The sequence below is a fragment of the Dipodomys merriami genome, unplaced genomic scaffold (genome assembly GCF_024711535.1).
Source record: "Dipodomys merriami isolate MVZ:Mamm:240054 unplaced genomic scaffold, mDipMer1.0.p SCAF_1, whole genome shotgun sequence".
Classification (NCBI taxonomy): Eukaryota; Metazoa; Chordata; class Mammalia; order Rodentia; family Heteromyidae; genus Dipodomys; species Dipodomys merriami.
In genome coordinates, this window is record NW_027202270.1 from 27,097,598 (window position 1) to 27,113,144 (window position 15,547).

The 15,547-nt window shown below is 42.9% G+C and overlaps 2 protein-coding genes and 2 non-coding genes across 4 annotated transcripts in view; 1 reads left to right on the forward strand and 3 right to left on the reverse strand.

Moving 5' to 3' along the window:
• Positions 1-8,554, forward strand: part of Cmklr2 (chemerin chemokine-like receptor 2) — a 43,915-nt gene extending 35,361 nt beyond the window's left edge. Inside the window, exon 2 of the mRNA XM_070029985.1 lies at positions 7,132-8,554. Coding sequence (XP_069886086.1) covers positions 7,159-8,223 — 1,065 coding nt within the window. The 5' untranslated portion in view covers positions 7,132-7,158 and the 3' untranslated portion in view covers positions 8,224-8,554. The remainder of the gene's footprint in view (positions 1-7,131) is intronic.
• Positions 8,555-12,032: 3,478 nt separating this feature from the next.
• Eef1b2 (eukaryotic translation elongation factor 1 beta 2) lies at positions 12,033-15,535 on the reverse strand. Its single transcript, XM_070018703.1, has 6 exons — positions 15,118-15,535; positions 14,494-14,616; positions 13,734-13,860; positions 13,377-13,443; positions 12,359-12,484; positions 12,033-12,258 (listed from the first exon to the last, which is right to left on the reverse strand). Exons 1-6 carry the CDS (start codon positions 15,195-15,197, stop codon positions 12,104-12,106), a joined length of 678 nt encoding a protein of 225 aa, XP_069874804.1. The 5' UTR covers positions 15,198-15,535; the 3' UTR covers positions 12,033-12,103.
• On the reverse strand, positions 12,594-12,725 carry LOC138835161 (small nucleolar RNA SNORA41). The gene has a single exon (XR_011374483.1). It is a non-coding gene; the product is annotated as a small nucleolar RNA SNORA41 (small nucleolar RNA).
• LOC138835119 (small nucleolar RNA SNORD51) lies at positions 13,525-13,604 on the reverse strand. Its single transcript, XR_011374452.1, has one exon. It is a non-coding gene; the product is annotated as a small nucleolar RNA SNORD51 (small nucleolar RNA).
• Positions 15,536-15,547: the final 12 nt, after the last annotated feature.

Consider the following 15,547-nt stretch of genomic DNA (forward strand, 5'->3'; position numbering starts at 1 on the left):
AGTAAAAAAGGGGTTTGAAGATTTCCTCTCATCCCACTCCTTTTTCCCCCTTTCCCTCCCTCCCTTAGTCCCCTCTCTCTCCCTTCCTTCCTTCTTTCTTTCCTTGAACTACAGTCCTCCACATAGCACCCTTCTGAGTAACTAGGATTACAGGCAAGAGCTACTATATCCATTATTATTTGTTTGTTTGTTTTAGGGTTTTGTTGTCTCTTTTGGACTTGTGGATAAAACCTAGGACCTCAACACATGCTAGGCAAGTGCACTACCAATGAGCTATATCTTGGCAACTCCCAATTTTTGTGCATTTTTGAGTTTAACAAATTTATTGTTATTGTAAGGATAATGTACAGAGGGGTTATGGTTGCATACGTCAGGTAATAGAGGGTTTTTTTGGCTTTTTTTTTGGGGGGGGGGAGTCTGTCCTGGGGCTTGAACTGTGGGCCTGGGCACTGTCCCTCAGCTCTTCAGCTTAAGGCTAGCACTCTACCACTTGAGCCACAGCGCCACTTCTGGCTTTTTTTGTTTATGTGGTGCTGAGGAATGGAACCCAAGGCCTCATGCATGTGAGGCAAGCACTCTAGCACTGAGCCACCTTCCCAGCCCTTTTTTGGCTTTTTTGAGACAATATCTTACTATATAGCCCAAGCTGGCCTTGAATGTATGTTCCGCCTGCATTATCCTCTGTAGTGCTAAAATTATAGATGTGTAACATTATGTCCAGTTTCCAAGGATTTTTGTTATTGTTGTTGTGTGCCAGTAGTGGGGCTTGAACTTAAGAGTCTCATACTCCTTTGTGTGTTAAGTGTGTGCGTGTGCGTGTATGTGTGTATATATGTGTTTGTGTGTGTGTGTGTATATATGCACACATGCACTGGTTGTGAGGCTTGAATTCAGGGCCTGGGCACTGTCCCTGAGCTTCTTTGGCTCAAGGCTAGCACTCTACCACAGCACCACTTCTCGATTTTTCTGAGTAGCTTATTGGAGATAAGAGTCTCATGGCTGGGGGAAGGAGAGGAGTATGGGAAGGGATGGGAAGGGGAAACAATGAGGAGGCAACAATGTTTGATGAGAAATGTACTCATTATCTTGTCCATGTACTTGTAATTCCTCTGTACCGTATTCTCACAATTAAAAAAAAAAAAAAAGTCTCATGGCCTTTCTGCCCCGCTGGCATTGAACCATGATCTTCATATCTAAACCTCCTACATAGCTAGGATTACATGCGAGAGCCACCAGCACCTCGCTGGGTCTCATATATAATTTTGCTTTGCTTTTTTATCAAGGCTGATGCTTTACCCCTTGAATCACACCTCCACTTAAGGCCTGGTGATGGTTAATTGGAGATAAGAGTCTCACAGACTTTTTTTCCTGGGCTGGCTTTGAACCTTGATTCTCAGATCTCAGCTTCCTGAGTAGCTAAAATAACAGGCATAAACCACCAGCACCTAGCTTATTTTCTATTTTTAATAGTTTTAAAAGACCCGTCTATAATTCAATTACAGAAATGCATAAAATGGAGAGATTTCTTTGTCAATTCCATGTTCGCTTGGAGGCTACAAATAGTACAGTGAAATTGAAGTTTCTCATACATGTACTCTGTGTGTGTGTGTGTGTGTGTGTGTGTGTGTGTGTGTGTGTGTGTGTGTGTGTGTGTGTGTGTGTGTGTGTGTGTGTGTGTGTGTGTGTGTGTGTGTGTGTGTGTGTGTGTGTGTGTGTGTGTGTGTGTGTGTGTGTCTATTCTGAACTTAGGGCAAGGACACTGTACCTGAGCTTTTTTGCTCAAGGTTAGCCTCTACCACTTGAGCCACAGTTCACTTTTGGATTTTTGCTGGTTAATTGGAGACAAGTATCTCATGGAGTTTTCTGCCTAGACTGGTTTAGAACCATAATCTTCAAATCTCGGCTTTCTGAATAGCTAGAATTACTGGCAAAAGGCACCAGAGGTGAGGGGTGTCTGAGGGGTGCCCTGCTCGGTCTTCCTTATTTTTTCACAACTTTATTTCTTAACTGTATACAAGGCACAGTGCTTCACAGATTGCAAATTCAATAGCTTACAGCATCTTTGAAGATATTATAAGTGGTTCAGACCTAGAGCTGACTAGAGCAAATACGAGATTACATGTATAGCTTGTCTAAAATGGAATTCAAACGCTGCCAGAGGAAATTTACACCCAGATAATATAAAGCACCAGGAGACACTAAAAAATCTTTTTGTGAACTTTCCCAATGTTTAAATATTAGCATTTACATCAAACATTTGGAATACTATTTCTGCCAAGTTAAACACACAAACCAACAGTTCACACCATCTATGAAGCATGGTTGCTAGGTAGTTGGATGGACCAGACTAGACTGAGCCAGGAGGACTCCAAAGTGAGAGCACCCACTGGAAAAGAGCAGATTCTGCTCTTACAAATAAAAGCAAGGAGTACAAACTGAGCTCAATATGCATAAATCAAGGTTTCTTAGCCTTGCCTCATTGACATTTTAAAACTAGCTAATTCATTCTTATCGCTTGGCTATTATAGGCCATTTAGGAACAGTCCTGACCTCTGCCCACTAGATGGCAGTAGCACATACCCTCCATTCCTGGTGGTGACAACTGGTCTCCAGATTTTGAAAGGCAAAATGGACTTGAGTTGAGAACCACTGGTATAGCTTTTGATGTAATAAGGGATGAGAAGCTGGGTGCTGGTAACTCACACATGTAATCCCTGCTACTCAGGAGGCTGAGATCTGAGAATCGTGGTTCAAAGCCTAGACACCTGTGACTTTTATCTTCAATCTTCCAATCTTATTGTCTAGCAAAAAGCTAGAGCTTGTAGAGCTTGTACAGCCTTGGGGGAGGGAGAAGCTAAGGGACTGAGCCCAGATACTTAGTTCAAGCCTAGTATTGGCACTAAATGAATGAATGTCCTCTTCATCCTGCCCTATTACTTTATTTATTCATTCATTTGTTTGTTTACTTTGCTGGTCTGGGGGCTTGAACTCAGGGCCTGGGCATGTCCCTGAGCTTCTTTTGCTCCAAGCTAGCACTCTACCACTTGAGCCACAGTGCCACTCTGGCTTCTTCTGTTTATGTGGTACTGAGGAATCAAACCCAGAACTTCATGCATGCTAGGCAAGCACTCTACCTCTAAGCCACATTCCCAACACAGCCTAATATTTTTAATTTTTTTCTACAACATCTTTTAATTTATGTCTCTTATTGTGTTTGGGTTTTTTTTTTTACTATCTCCGACTGCTGCAATCTAAAATTTAAAAGAGAAAAAATATTTGTCTTATTTAATGAAGAGTCCCAATCAGCTAGAATAGTGTCTGACATTTAAATATTTGCTGAATGAATGAGTGATCCAGATTCAGACATGGTACCAAGCATTGTGCACATACCTATAATCCCATCATTCAAGGGCTGAGACAAGGACCGCTAATTCAAAGCTAGCCTCAGCTATATAGTGGGATTCTATCTCAAAAAAACAAAAACAATAATAGGGAAAAAACAATTCAGAAGTTGTGGTCACCTTGGTTAGTACAGGAGAAAATTTGGACTCACAGACCATACAACACATGGAAGAATGTCACACAAATATGAGGCATAAATAAGCTAGGTGCTTGTGGCTCATGCCTGTCATCCTAGCTACTTAGGAAGCTGAGGTCTGCGGATACAGGTTCAAAGCCAGCCCTAGCAGGAAATTATCTTTAAGTAACCAGCAAAAAGCTGTAGCTCAAGTTGTAGAGTGCTAGCCATGAGTGAAAAATCTAAGGGTCATAGCCCAATCTCTGAGTTCAAGCCCTAATACAAGCACCAAGAAGAAAGTGGAGAGAGAGGGGCCAGGGACTGGGAAAATGCATATACAAATCAGGGAATGGCAGTTCTCCACCAGACCAGCAGAAGATAGGCAAGAGGCCCTATGCTGATTTTTCTCACAACTGCAGAATATGAAACAGCCTTGATTTCATATTTCTAACCTTCTGACTGAGACAATAAGACTGTTATCTTCTACTGCACAGTCGCATATTTTATGGTGCCTTGTTACCTAGGAAACGGATAGTCTCTAGATACTTGGGTAAGTCTAAGTGAGGTTTGGAAACTTAATTAGATCTGCAAGAACCTGGACACTGTAAAGCAATATATAAACAAGGTATAATAATTCAATAAGAATATGCCCTCCAGGGTTAATTGTGACTCCTTACACATTTGTAGCTAGTTGTTGAACTCTGCCTTTCTTTTCTCTTCATCATGTCTCTGCCCTCACCATCAAAACCTTACAAACACATTGTCTCTGAGTCATAGAATTCCCAGCTTGTATTCACCTTTCACGATTCAGCTGAGTAGTATCCAACAACTCCTGAAGTTTTTCTTCAAGCCTGAACTGGTCTCTGGGTCTATTTATCTGTTTTCTAGAAGATTAGGGACCTCTTTAGTTTCTGTTTGAAGGAATTCTGTTCAAAAAAATCACTTATCCATCCTCAAGGTGTTCCCTCGGCTCATCTCAAGAGAACCAGAGGGCTAGGAATTAGCAGTACAAGAATTAGGGCTAGGGTTAGTGGTAGAATGCTTGCCTAGCATGCATAAAGCCATTGGTTTGATTCCTCAGTACCATAAAGAGAAAAAGCTGGAAGTGGTGCTGTGGCTCAAGTGGTAGAGTGCTAGCTTGGAGCCAAAGAAGCTTGGGGGGGGGGGGCGGGGGGGGGGGGAAGAGAACCAGAAGCTGTGCACCAGTGGTTCACACCTGTAATCCTAACGACCTGGAAGGCTGAGATCTGAGAATCATAGTTCAAAGCCAGCCTGGGAGACGTTTCTAAAATTAACCAGGAAAAAGCTGAAAAGGAAGCTGTACCAGCCTTGAGTGAAAAAGCTAAAGGACAACTCCCTGGCCCTGAGTTTAAACCCCCAGTACCAGCACATGCATGCGCATGCACACACATGCGCGCGCGCGTGCACACACACACACACACACACACACAAACACACACACACACACCAATTAGGAGAGGAGTTTGGTGTCCTTCATCAGGTCTTGCCATTTGCATTCTCCCCAAGCTGAATTGGAATTGACACTGGAAGAGGGAGGTGCTGGACGTTCATGAGGAGAGTGGTATGAGCTCTTAGGGTTTTTCCGTGGCTCTTCTTTGCATGGGGAATGAGATTCCTTCTGTTCACCGGTGAGAATTTTAGCACCTGGGTCATTTGGTTACACAATTACTAATAGCCTAAAAGAACCTAAGCACCAGGAGGGTAAAGGTGTTTTAGTATGCAGGTAGAAAACCAAGACAGAGGAGTTTGAATCTAAACTTCGAAGGATTTGATATTGGGGAGGGTCAGAGACCAGATGGAATTAGAAGTAGGGTGAAATCCAGGGAGAAGCAAGACAGAAGCCAGTTATGGGCACATGATATCTGCCCATAATTTCAGCAGGAGGATCATGAATTTAAGAAAAACCTAGGATGTAAGACCCTATCCAAATAATAGTAACAATAATAAGCCAATTCTTGCTCGCGTAGAGAGAGCATTTGTGTCAAACAGAATAACACAAGGCGTAGAACTGTGGGTCGAGGTTACAGAGCTCTAACAGCAGCACAGACTTGGGGTAAACTCTCAAATACGTTCCTGAAGCTTTTAAATTATCTTTGGTTCTGAATAGGATCCTTTCAGAGCCAATCAGTTGTTAAGCAAACGTTAAGTATCTGTGATATATTCTGACTTGTATGAGGCCCTGTGGGGCACAAAGATAATAGCCATTATTTCCAAGAAGTTCACAGCCTGGTAGGGGGGAAATTAAAAATACATCAATGTCAATATAGAGTGTTAAGTGTGATGAGAGAAGCATGAGGCTAGTGCTTAGGAGGATGGGGGAGAGAAGAGAGAGACGCTACAGTCATTACCAGCTCAGGCTCTGAGTCCAGCAGATGTGATTCCAAAGCCTAACTCTGCACTGCAGGTTGTGTGATCCTGCCTAGATAAACCACCAAGCTTCTCTGAGCTTTCACATCCTTTCTTGAAATTGAGAATAAACATAGTACTTAATGCATAACATCTCTATGTGGATCAAATTAGACTATCCATGCCTAGTGGCTACTAAATTCACAATAACACAATTATTTATAACAATTACAGCTATGATCATAATTATCTTTAAGAAGGTAATATCATGAAATGATTCCAAGGAAAGGTGGCATTTGTGTTGAATGTTGAAGAACAAAACCATGTTGCCTGAGTCCAGAAAAAAGCTTTGAATTGCTTTTGATTTTGTAATTATGCATTGATAGATTCCTCAAAAGACTTTTAGTTAAGATAATGAATTCAGTGATAGTTGAGTTCAAGAAGCCTGTGAGCAACACAATGTGTTTTGACCTCTTCTCTAAACCAATTTTTACTATGTGTTTGCTGATTAAAAATGATTGTAGCTGCATGAAATGAATATAATTGTTCATCTATTTTACTTTATTTTGAATATTACAGAAATAACATGTATGTATAGGTTTTGAGGGTTTTCTTTTTGGCCATGCTGCAGTTTGCCCTAGGCACCTTGAGCTTGATAGGCTGGTGCTCTACCTCTTAAATCAAGCATCCATCTCAACATTTTGGTCGTTATTTTGGAGATAGAGTCTCACAGGACTTTCTGCCTATGCTTTCCTCAAACTGCAATCCTCTGTATGTTAGCCTCCAGAGCAGTTAATATTACAAGTGAGGTACCAGTGCCAGAGGATTTTTTTTTCTTTCAGATTTGGTTGAACTGGTGCTTCTTAAGCCGACTATTCTACCAGACTATTTTCCCATTTGGGAAAAAAAAAAAAAAGTTGATTCCTCTGGGTCATGGTGACTCATATCTCTGCAAAGCTAGCCTGGGCAGGAAAAGTCCATGAGACTTTTACCTCCAATTAACCACCAAAAAGCTGGAAGTAGAGCTGTGGCTCAAGTGGTAGAGCATCAGCCCTGGGCAAAATAGCTAGGGGACAGCTCCTGGGCTCTGAGTTCATGTTCCAATACTGGTACTAAGTAAATAGTTACATCAAAATTATATATATACACATATATGTGTACCATAACTTGTTCAAAAGATGAAATAACTTTTTATTCTTGTTATCATTCCTTGAACTTATTTTTTCTCTTTAAATTTGCTTCTATAGATTTCCTATTTCTGCACCAATCAAGTTATGGAACATCTAGAAGAAACAATGGAAGACTATGAGTACTATTCCTATTACCCGGAATATTCCTCTCCAGAGCCTTATTTGGAGGAGAAAGTCTACCTGGGTGCTGTTCATTGGGTCTCCCTGGTGTTGTGTGGCTTAGCATTTGTTCTGGGAATTCCAGGAAATGCCATGGTCATTTGGCTCACAGGATTCAAGTGGAAGAAGACAGTCACCACTCTCTGGTTCCTTAATCTGGCAGTTGCAGATTTCATATTTGTTCTCTTCCTGCCTCTGTACATTTCCTACGTAGCCATGAATTTCCATTGGCCCTTTGGCATTTGGTTATGCAAGGCCAATTCTTTCATTGCCCAGTTGAACATGCTTTCTAGTGTTTTTTTCCTGACAGCCATCAACCTGGACCGCTACATTCATTTAATCCATCCTGCTTTATCTCAACGGTACCGAACCCTGAAGAATTGCCTGGTTGTTATTATATTCATCTGGCTTTTAGCCTCTCTAATTAGTGGTCCTGCCCTATATTTCCGGGACACGGTGGAGTTCAATAATGGCACTCTTTGCTATAATAAATTCCATGAACATGACACTGATCTGACCTTGATGAGACACCATGTTTTTACCTGGGTGAAATTTATTGTTGGCTACCTCTTCCCTTTGCTAACAATGAGCATTTGTTACCTGTGTCTCATCTGCAAAGTGAAGAAGCGAAGCATCTTAATCTCCAGTATACATTTCTGGACAATCCTAGCTGTGGTCATGGCCTTCTTGATTTGCTGGACTCCTTACCACCTTTTTAACATTTTGGAGCTCACCATTCACCACAATAGCTATTTCCACCCAGTGCTGCAGGCTGGAATCCCCCTCTCCACTGGTCTGGCATTCCTCCACAGTTGCTTGAACCCCATCCTTTATGTCCTAATTAGTAAAAAGTTCCAAGCCCGCTTCAGGGCCTCTGTTGCTGAGATGCTAAAGCATACGCTGTGGGAAGTCAGCTGTTCTGGCACAGTCAGTGAACAGCTCAGGAACTCTGAAATCAAGAATCTGCCTCTCCTGGAAACAACCCAGTAACATTACTTTTCAAAAAAAAAAAAATCAATGTAATGTTTTCATGTGGGTCTCTTGGCAGATGCTTCCAGATTAAATTTAGTTCTAAGATTTAGAACTGACCGAGTTTTTGGTTTTGGTCAGTTTATTGCCTTCGTATTTTTTTGTGCTAGAAAGATCTTCCTTTTATTTTTTCCTTGTGCTGCTTAATGATGTCTTTCCAGCTGCCCTCTGCTGGCTCTTGTAACAATGACAACCTGTACATTTCTACAATTTTAAGCTGTGTGTTCAACTAAATCGTGCATAATGAAGATTTTATTCAATAGCATATGCATCTGATAAACTATATCCTTTATATAAAATTTATCACAATGGATTAATCACTGTTGTAGTAGTTTTTCCTTTCTGGTTGTTTTCTTTCGACATTTGTCTTTTCAATCATACACAAAACACACATGCACACACACACACACACACACACACACACAAAACACACATGTAATTTTTTTTTAAGTCTTATTATGTAGCCCAGGTTGGCCTTAAGTGATACTCCTGCCTCAGCCTCCCACATAACTGGGATTACATTTACCCTATCCCTGGTTAACCTTTTTTTTTTTTTTTTTTTTTTGCCGGTCCTGGGACTTCTAGGGCTTAGGCACTGTCACTGAGCTTCATTTTGCTCAAAGTCAGCACGCTACCACTTGAACCATAGCACTTCTGGCTTTTCTGTTTATGTGGTACTGAGGAATTGAACCAATGGCTTCATGCATGCCAGGTAAGCACTCTACCACTAAGCCACACTTCCAGCCCTTAACCATCAATTTTAAAAGCTCTAAGTTGTAATATAGATAACTAGGCTTAACTACTACTACTACTGAGAAGGCTGAGATCAGAAAGATGGCAGTTTAAGGGCATCCTGACTATAATGCTAAAGACCTCCATTTCAAGGCACATACACACACACACACCCCTCAAAACAAACCTAGGCACAGTGATGCATGTCATAATCCTACACAGGAGGCACAGGTAAGAGATCTTGGTCCAAGGCCATCTATGGCAAAAACTGAGGCCCCATTAAAAAAACTAAAATAAGGGAGTGAGGATCATGGCTCAAGTGGTAGGCTGTCTAGAAAAAACAAAAGCCTCAGTTCAAATATATTCTGCCCAAAAAAAGACATAATTTCAAAAATGTTAAAGTATATTTGCTTAAAATTTTAATTTTGCACAAGTAACCCTTATTTTATATGTGTATACTATTAGTGGGGCTTGAAACTTGGCTCACAGGGAGAACTTTATCACTGGAGCCACACCTCTAACTCTGGCTTTTAATCCTGGGTTGGCTTAGATCTCAGCCTCCTGAGTGGCTAACATTATAGGTGTGAACTATTCATAACAGGACAGTGAGAATTATTCTTGTTTTTGTGGGGGGGGGGGGTCCTGAACTCTGGGCCTGGGCGCTGTCCCTCAGCATTCAGCTCAAGGCTAGCACTCTACCACTTGAGCCACAGCACCACTTCTGGCTTTTTTCTTATGTGGTGCTGAGGAATCGACCCAGGGCCTCAGGCATGCAAGGCAAGCACTCTACCACTGAGCCACCTTCCCAGCCCTGCGGGGGGATTTTTGGGTCTGGTCATAGGCTTGAACTCTGGGCCTAGGCGCTGTCCCTCAGCTCTTCAACTCAAGGCTAGCGCTCTACCACTTGAGCCACAGCATCACTTCCAGCCTTTTTTCTCCTTATATGGTGCTGAAGAATTGAACCCAGGGCCTCATGGATGCAAGGCAAGTGCTCTACCACTGAGCCACCTTCCCAGCCCCACAAGAATTATTCCTAATATATATATATATATATTCAATCTATGTATATACCTTTATGAATTAGTTGGTTATATTAGTTTAGAATTTCTAGTTAACTGATTAACAGCCCACAAATCTAGTTGCTTAAAATAATAATTTACTAATATACACTAAATGGATGATAGAAAGGCAAAATGAGTTGTTGAGATGGGTATCAGCAGAAGCAGGCGAATTAAGTTGAAGTATTTTATTTGCATATATGAAAATAGAACAATGAAGCCTGATGAAATTGTTTTAAGAGAAAATAAGAAGTGATGGGGGGAGGTTAATAGGGTACATTGTATGCATGTATGAAAAATGTCACAATGAAGTCCCCCTTGTAGAACCCATATATGCTAATAAAGACCTTAATTAAAGAAGCCATACCGTTCTTCACAATTCTGAGTTAGAAGCTCAAACAAGGGGATGGGGGAGGAGAGGATATTACCTCAGCTTCTTTGTGTGAAGCCCCAGCTGGAGTTTAACAATGCAAACAGCAGAGGCCTGAGGTGGGGGTGGGGGTGGTAACAAGGCTAGCTAAGTGGCTGTCTCAATGTGCTTCAGGGTGGCCTGAGCTTCAAGATACCAATTTCCAATACTTCTCAAGGCTACAAATGGCATTTCTATACAACCGATTTATATTACCTAACACAGGCCTAGGCTGGCTTTCGGGGAAGGTACATAAAACCCTATCTCTTGAGGTAAGTATCAAAACATTTGTGCCCATCTTTATTCACTTATGATAGCACTGTTTGGAAAATCCTGGCTAGGTGCTGTGTATTGGAGAATTCTAACATAAGGTCCAGATGGCTTACAGGCTGGGCAGTCTCAGAATTTCAGACAGAATACATGTGTGTAAAGACAGAGCTCTAACTTTTGTTGCTATGTTTATAGACACTGATGTAAGGAAGACTAAGACCTTACTTACATTCCTGATTATATTTCCAGTATTCCTAAGCAGCTTTCTGGCTTTCCTAAAAGAAAAACAAATGCTGCCCTCTGCTGGCTTCTGCAGCAACCTGCAAGCTTTCTGCTTCGTATGTTTCACTAATATATTGACTGGCTGAACGGAAACGCTAACCCAAAACAAAATTATCAAATAAACCTTCATAAAAAACCACCTTTTCAAGCTCTAAATTTGCAAAAACCTACTGTCTCTGAAAGGACTGAGGATGTAACTCAACAGTAGAGCACTTGTATTGTCAGCACAAGTCCCTCGGTACAATCCTAGTAGCATTACAACAAAACTATTCCTGTATAACACTATTGTACCCAGTATCTATCTTTGGATTCCCCTGTCCAAGTGAAATATTCAATAGTTAAGCATCTTGTGAATCTGATAAACGTTCCTCCCAGGATAACAACCCCAAACCACAACGCAGGAGTTATAACATGTTTAAGCGGTTATAAGTTACTGCCAATTCTGAGAAGCCAAAACCCTGGGCTGGTTAGGTATCTGGATACTCTTGTACATCTACTAAAATCCAAGAACATTATTTTTGGATGAAACTTGTTAATTTTTCATCTCTGAATTCCAACTTGAAAATGCTGAGCTCAAACAAACTGCATCCTTCTCATGCTCTGCTAAAGACCGGACTGCACAAGTGCTAAATGTTTACTATTAATGCTGAACGAAGATCGGTCATCAGGCATCCAACTAAAATAATTCAGATAAGAATTAGATTCACCTCTCTCTGTTCTTTTCTAGCTCTCCCTGCTCAGCTCTCTCTCTCCTCTCTCGCTGCTCTTTTCTAGCTCTCTCTGCTTTCTCTGCTCTTTCCTCTCTCTGCTCTTTCCTCTCTCTTTCCCAGCTCTCTCTCATTCCTAGGCCTTTCCCAGCCACATGGAGTGCCAACCTTGCCTGGTCCCAGCAGGTCTACTGAATAAACCTACCCCTTACCTGGGGAAAAAAAAAAAGAATCAGACTCATTTCCGTAAAAGGACATTTGGGCTGGGAGCCCAATTGCACCTACATACCGAAAGAAAAATATACAACACCCTTTATTTAACTGGCAGGAGAAGCAAGGCTTATCCTTCAAACTTTTATTTAAATGCAATGATCAGGGTGATCTTAGATCTTGTTAAAAGCAGCCACGTCCATGGACTGCACGTAGTCCTCAAAAGCAGTGATCTGTTCCTCCAGCATGTCTGTTCCTACTTTATCATCTTCCACTACACATTGTATTTGAAGCTTCTTAATTCCATATCCCACTGGAACAAGTTTAGCTAAAAAGATTAAGAAAAAGCTCAGAAAAGTCTTGATGGACAAAGGCTGAAAATGTACACAAATTCAATACTTATTTCAAAATACAAAGACTAAACTCACAGGACCCCCAGACCAAGCCATCTGCTTGAATGCTTCGGACACACTCCTCTAATTTTGCCATATCTGTCTCATCATCCCAGGGCTTCACATCTAGTAAGATGGAAGACTTGGCAACAAGCGCAGGTTCTAGAAGAGTAAAAACAGCATTATTTATGTAGTAAATTTTTTCCCCCACCATAATCCAAAATGACCTGTTTTGGAATAGATCTCTTCAAACGAAATTTGAGAATACATCTTGTGTCTGTCACACTGTGTGCCCTCTTTCTGTTTGGTTAAGAAAGTGGTGTTTAACTGTGTAACAGTTTCTTTCCCACAGAGGAATGCCACAACTGTTATTAAGAACAGCTGCAGACCAGTAGCTGTGGAGGTTTTATTTAAAAACAACCTCCCCGCCGCCCCCCAAGCCAGGCGCCGGTGGCTCATGCCTGTAATCCTAGCTACTCAGGAGGCTGAGATATGAGGATCACAGTTCAAAGCCAGCGCGGGCAGAAAAGTCAGTGAGACTCTTTTTTTTTTTGTTGGTCGTGGGGCTTGAACTCTGGGCCTGGGCGCTGTCCCTCAGCTCTTCAGCTCAAGGCGAGCGCTCTACCACTTGAGCTACAGTGCCACTTCCGGTTTTCTGGTGGTTTATTGGAGATAGGAGTCTCACGGTCTCTCCTGCCCGGGCTGGCTTTGAACCGCGATCCTCAGATCTCAGCCTCCTGTGTAGCTAGGATTACAGGCGTGAGCCACCAGCGCCCGGCGTCAGTGAGACTCTTATCTCTAATAAACCACTTGAAAACTGGAAGTGGCGCTTGTGGCTCAAGCGGTAGAGCATTCCCTTTGAGATGAAGAGCTTAGGGACAGCGTCCAGGCCCATAGTTCAAGCCCCACAACTGACCGAAAAAACAAGAAAAACCCAACCCCCCAAAAAAAACTTCATAGAAGATTTGATCTATTAATAAAAATATGCTTGAAAGATTACTCACATTATTATGATATGAAGAGAAAAAAATTACTTAATTGTCAAATGACCTACTTTTGGCTTTCTTTGACTCGTACTGTGCAAGACGTTCTTCCCTTAGCTTCTTTGCTTCTTCACTCTCCTGTGCAGAAAAAATAGAATAGACTTCAACAAAGCTGGTTTCTTTGCTTACTGTTGGTAGAAGAGCCATCACAAAAATGACCAACTTTATCAGAAACAAGCAAATCCATCATGAGGCTCAGCCGAAAGATGGTGATTTGATTTTATTCATCATGTAACCAGTGGGAATTTAAAAGGCAAATGATTAAGTGAAGCCAGGGTTCAAGTCCAAATAACATGGCTAGCGCCTATGCTTATTATGCAAAGACAAACTGCCTCTCAATTTACTTTCTTAGATAAAAAGGTACATACCTCCTCATCATCAGACCCAAAGAGGTCAATGTCATCATCATCTTTACTCTCCACAGCTCCACTTCCAGTGGTATCTTCCACGTTGGCAGGGCCATACTTGCCCAAAGGTTTCTTCACTCCTGGCAGGCTTAAAAAAAGTTCTGTTGAATGACCACCTCTAGGTTGGTGTAACATCTTTTACTGGTCAAAGGAAGAGAACTTTATCACTATGCTCACTTCCTCTTGTACTAGTAATTAATACTCTTTACAATCCCAGGTAAGTAATTCATGCCCAACTCTTTTTCCTCCTGAGCAGCTAGGATTACAGGCGTGAGCCACCAGCAACCGGCTCATGTCCAACTCTACCCAAAAACATTAGTAGCACATGAGACATTATAATCAATACCCACTACAAGTAACTCAGTATCAACATTTCTGTTTGAGATCTCATTAAGTATGCTCAATTCCAGTCTTAGTGGGCACCCCCAAAACTTTCCACCCTTGTTGGCAGTTTCGGAAGAATGGCCAAGGACTGAAATGAATGAGCCACATTCTCATTCCGCGCCTCCCCCCACCAGGTTCGAAGCACAGTGGCAAAGCAGTGTGGGGAAAACCTGAACTGCTGTTGTCCCTGAGATTTCAGTCACTTGACCTTCTAAGACCACAAAGAAATTTACAACCCTCTAATGAGGCTAAAAATACTGTGGGTACAATTTTGTGTGAAAACCTTAAGCTTAGAAAGTTCCCTTATTTCTTTAAGTGAATGCAAAGATACTTTTACCTGCCCTTTTCTTTTTCATAGGATTTGATATGATTATACCAACGAAGGGCGTGACACAAGTCGGCAGGGGGTGGGCCCGAGACTGCTTCAAATACTGCAACATCTGCTTGCGATGGCACATACCTGCGGGTGGCAGAAGCACAATTACACACACCTTTACATCAGCCAGTAAACCTGGGCACATCCCAAGCTCGCCAAGCGCATTCATGGGACCACACCTATTGGTTACCAGGCGGCCTAAGCCTCCTTAGATGTATTTAATTAGAAGCTGCTTGAGATCAGAGACCGTCTAATCTGGGTCGAGGGGCCACCTCGAGGAATGCGTGTCCCTCTCCGGTTGCAATCTCTCATCTTGAAAGGCCTGGCTGCAGGTTACCACTGACCAAATAGGCAAAGACGCGGCAAAACCCGACGGAACCCAAGGGACGGGAAAAGGAAGCGCAGTCGACCTGTTCTCCTTCGCGGCCCCCTCCCCTCCCCGCAGGCCACACTGGAGGGGCACGTCGGCCTCCCAGGCCCCCGAGTCGGCCGGGCCGGCCGGCCTGCCTTCCCGGGCGCCGGCCCGGCCCGCGCCACGTGGCCCCGTCCGCCCGGCCCGCGCCGGCCGCCGCCGCGTCCGCTCACCCCTCGATGTAACTCTTGTCTGCCAGGTAATCATTGAGCACCTGGAGGCCCGCGGGGCTCTTGAGGTCTCCGAAGCCCATAACGGCGGCCGTACCCGGGAGCTGAGCAGCGGCTAAGGGAAGGAGCACAAGCCCGCGCCCGGCGTCCACACACGGGGGGTGGAAAAAAAAAAAGGGTTCAAGCCGGCCGGAAAATTCCTTATATAGAGACGGAGGCGTTTCCCTCGCCGTGCCGGCGGGAGGTTAAAGGTCAAGGAGCGTCACTACTTCCTTCCAGTAAAAATTGGGAGTTCGGGACTCCGTGACCCACAAACCGTCCGCATCCGCCCTCGCCGTCCGTCCAGAAGTAAACTCATAAAAAGCGGCATGTCTTTAAAACAAGAATTCGTGCCTCCGGGATTCCGAAAAGTTGAGGGTCCCGCCCCCACGAA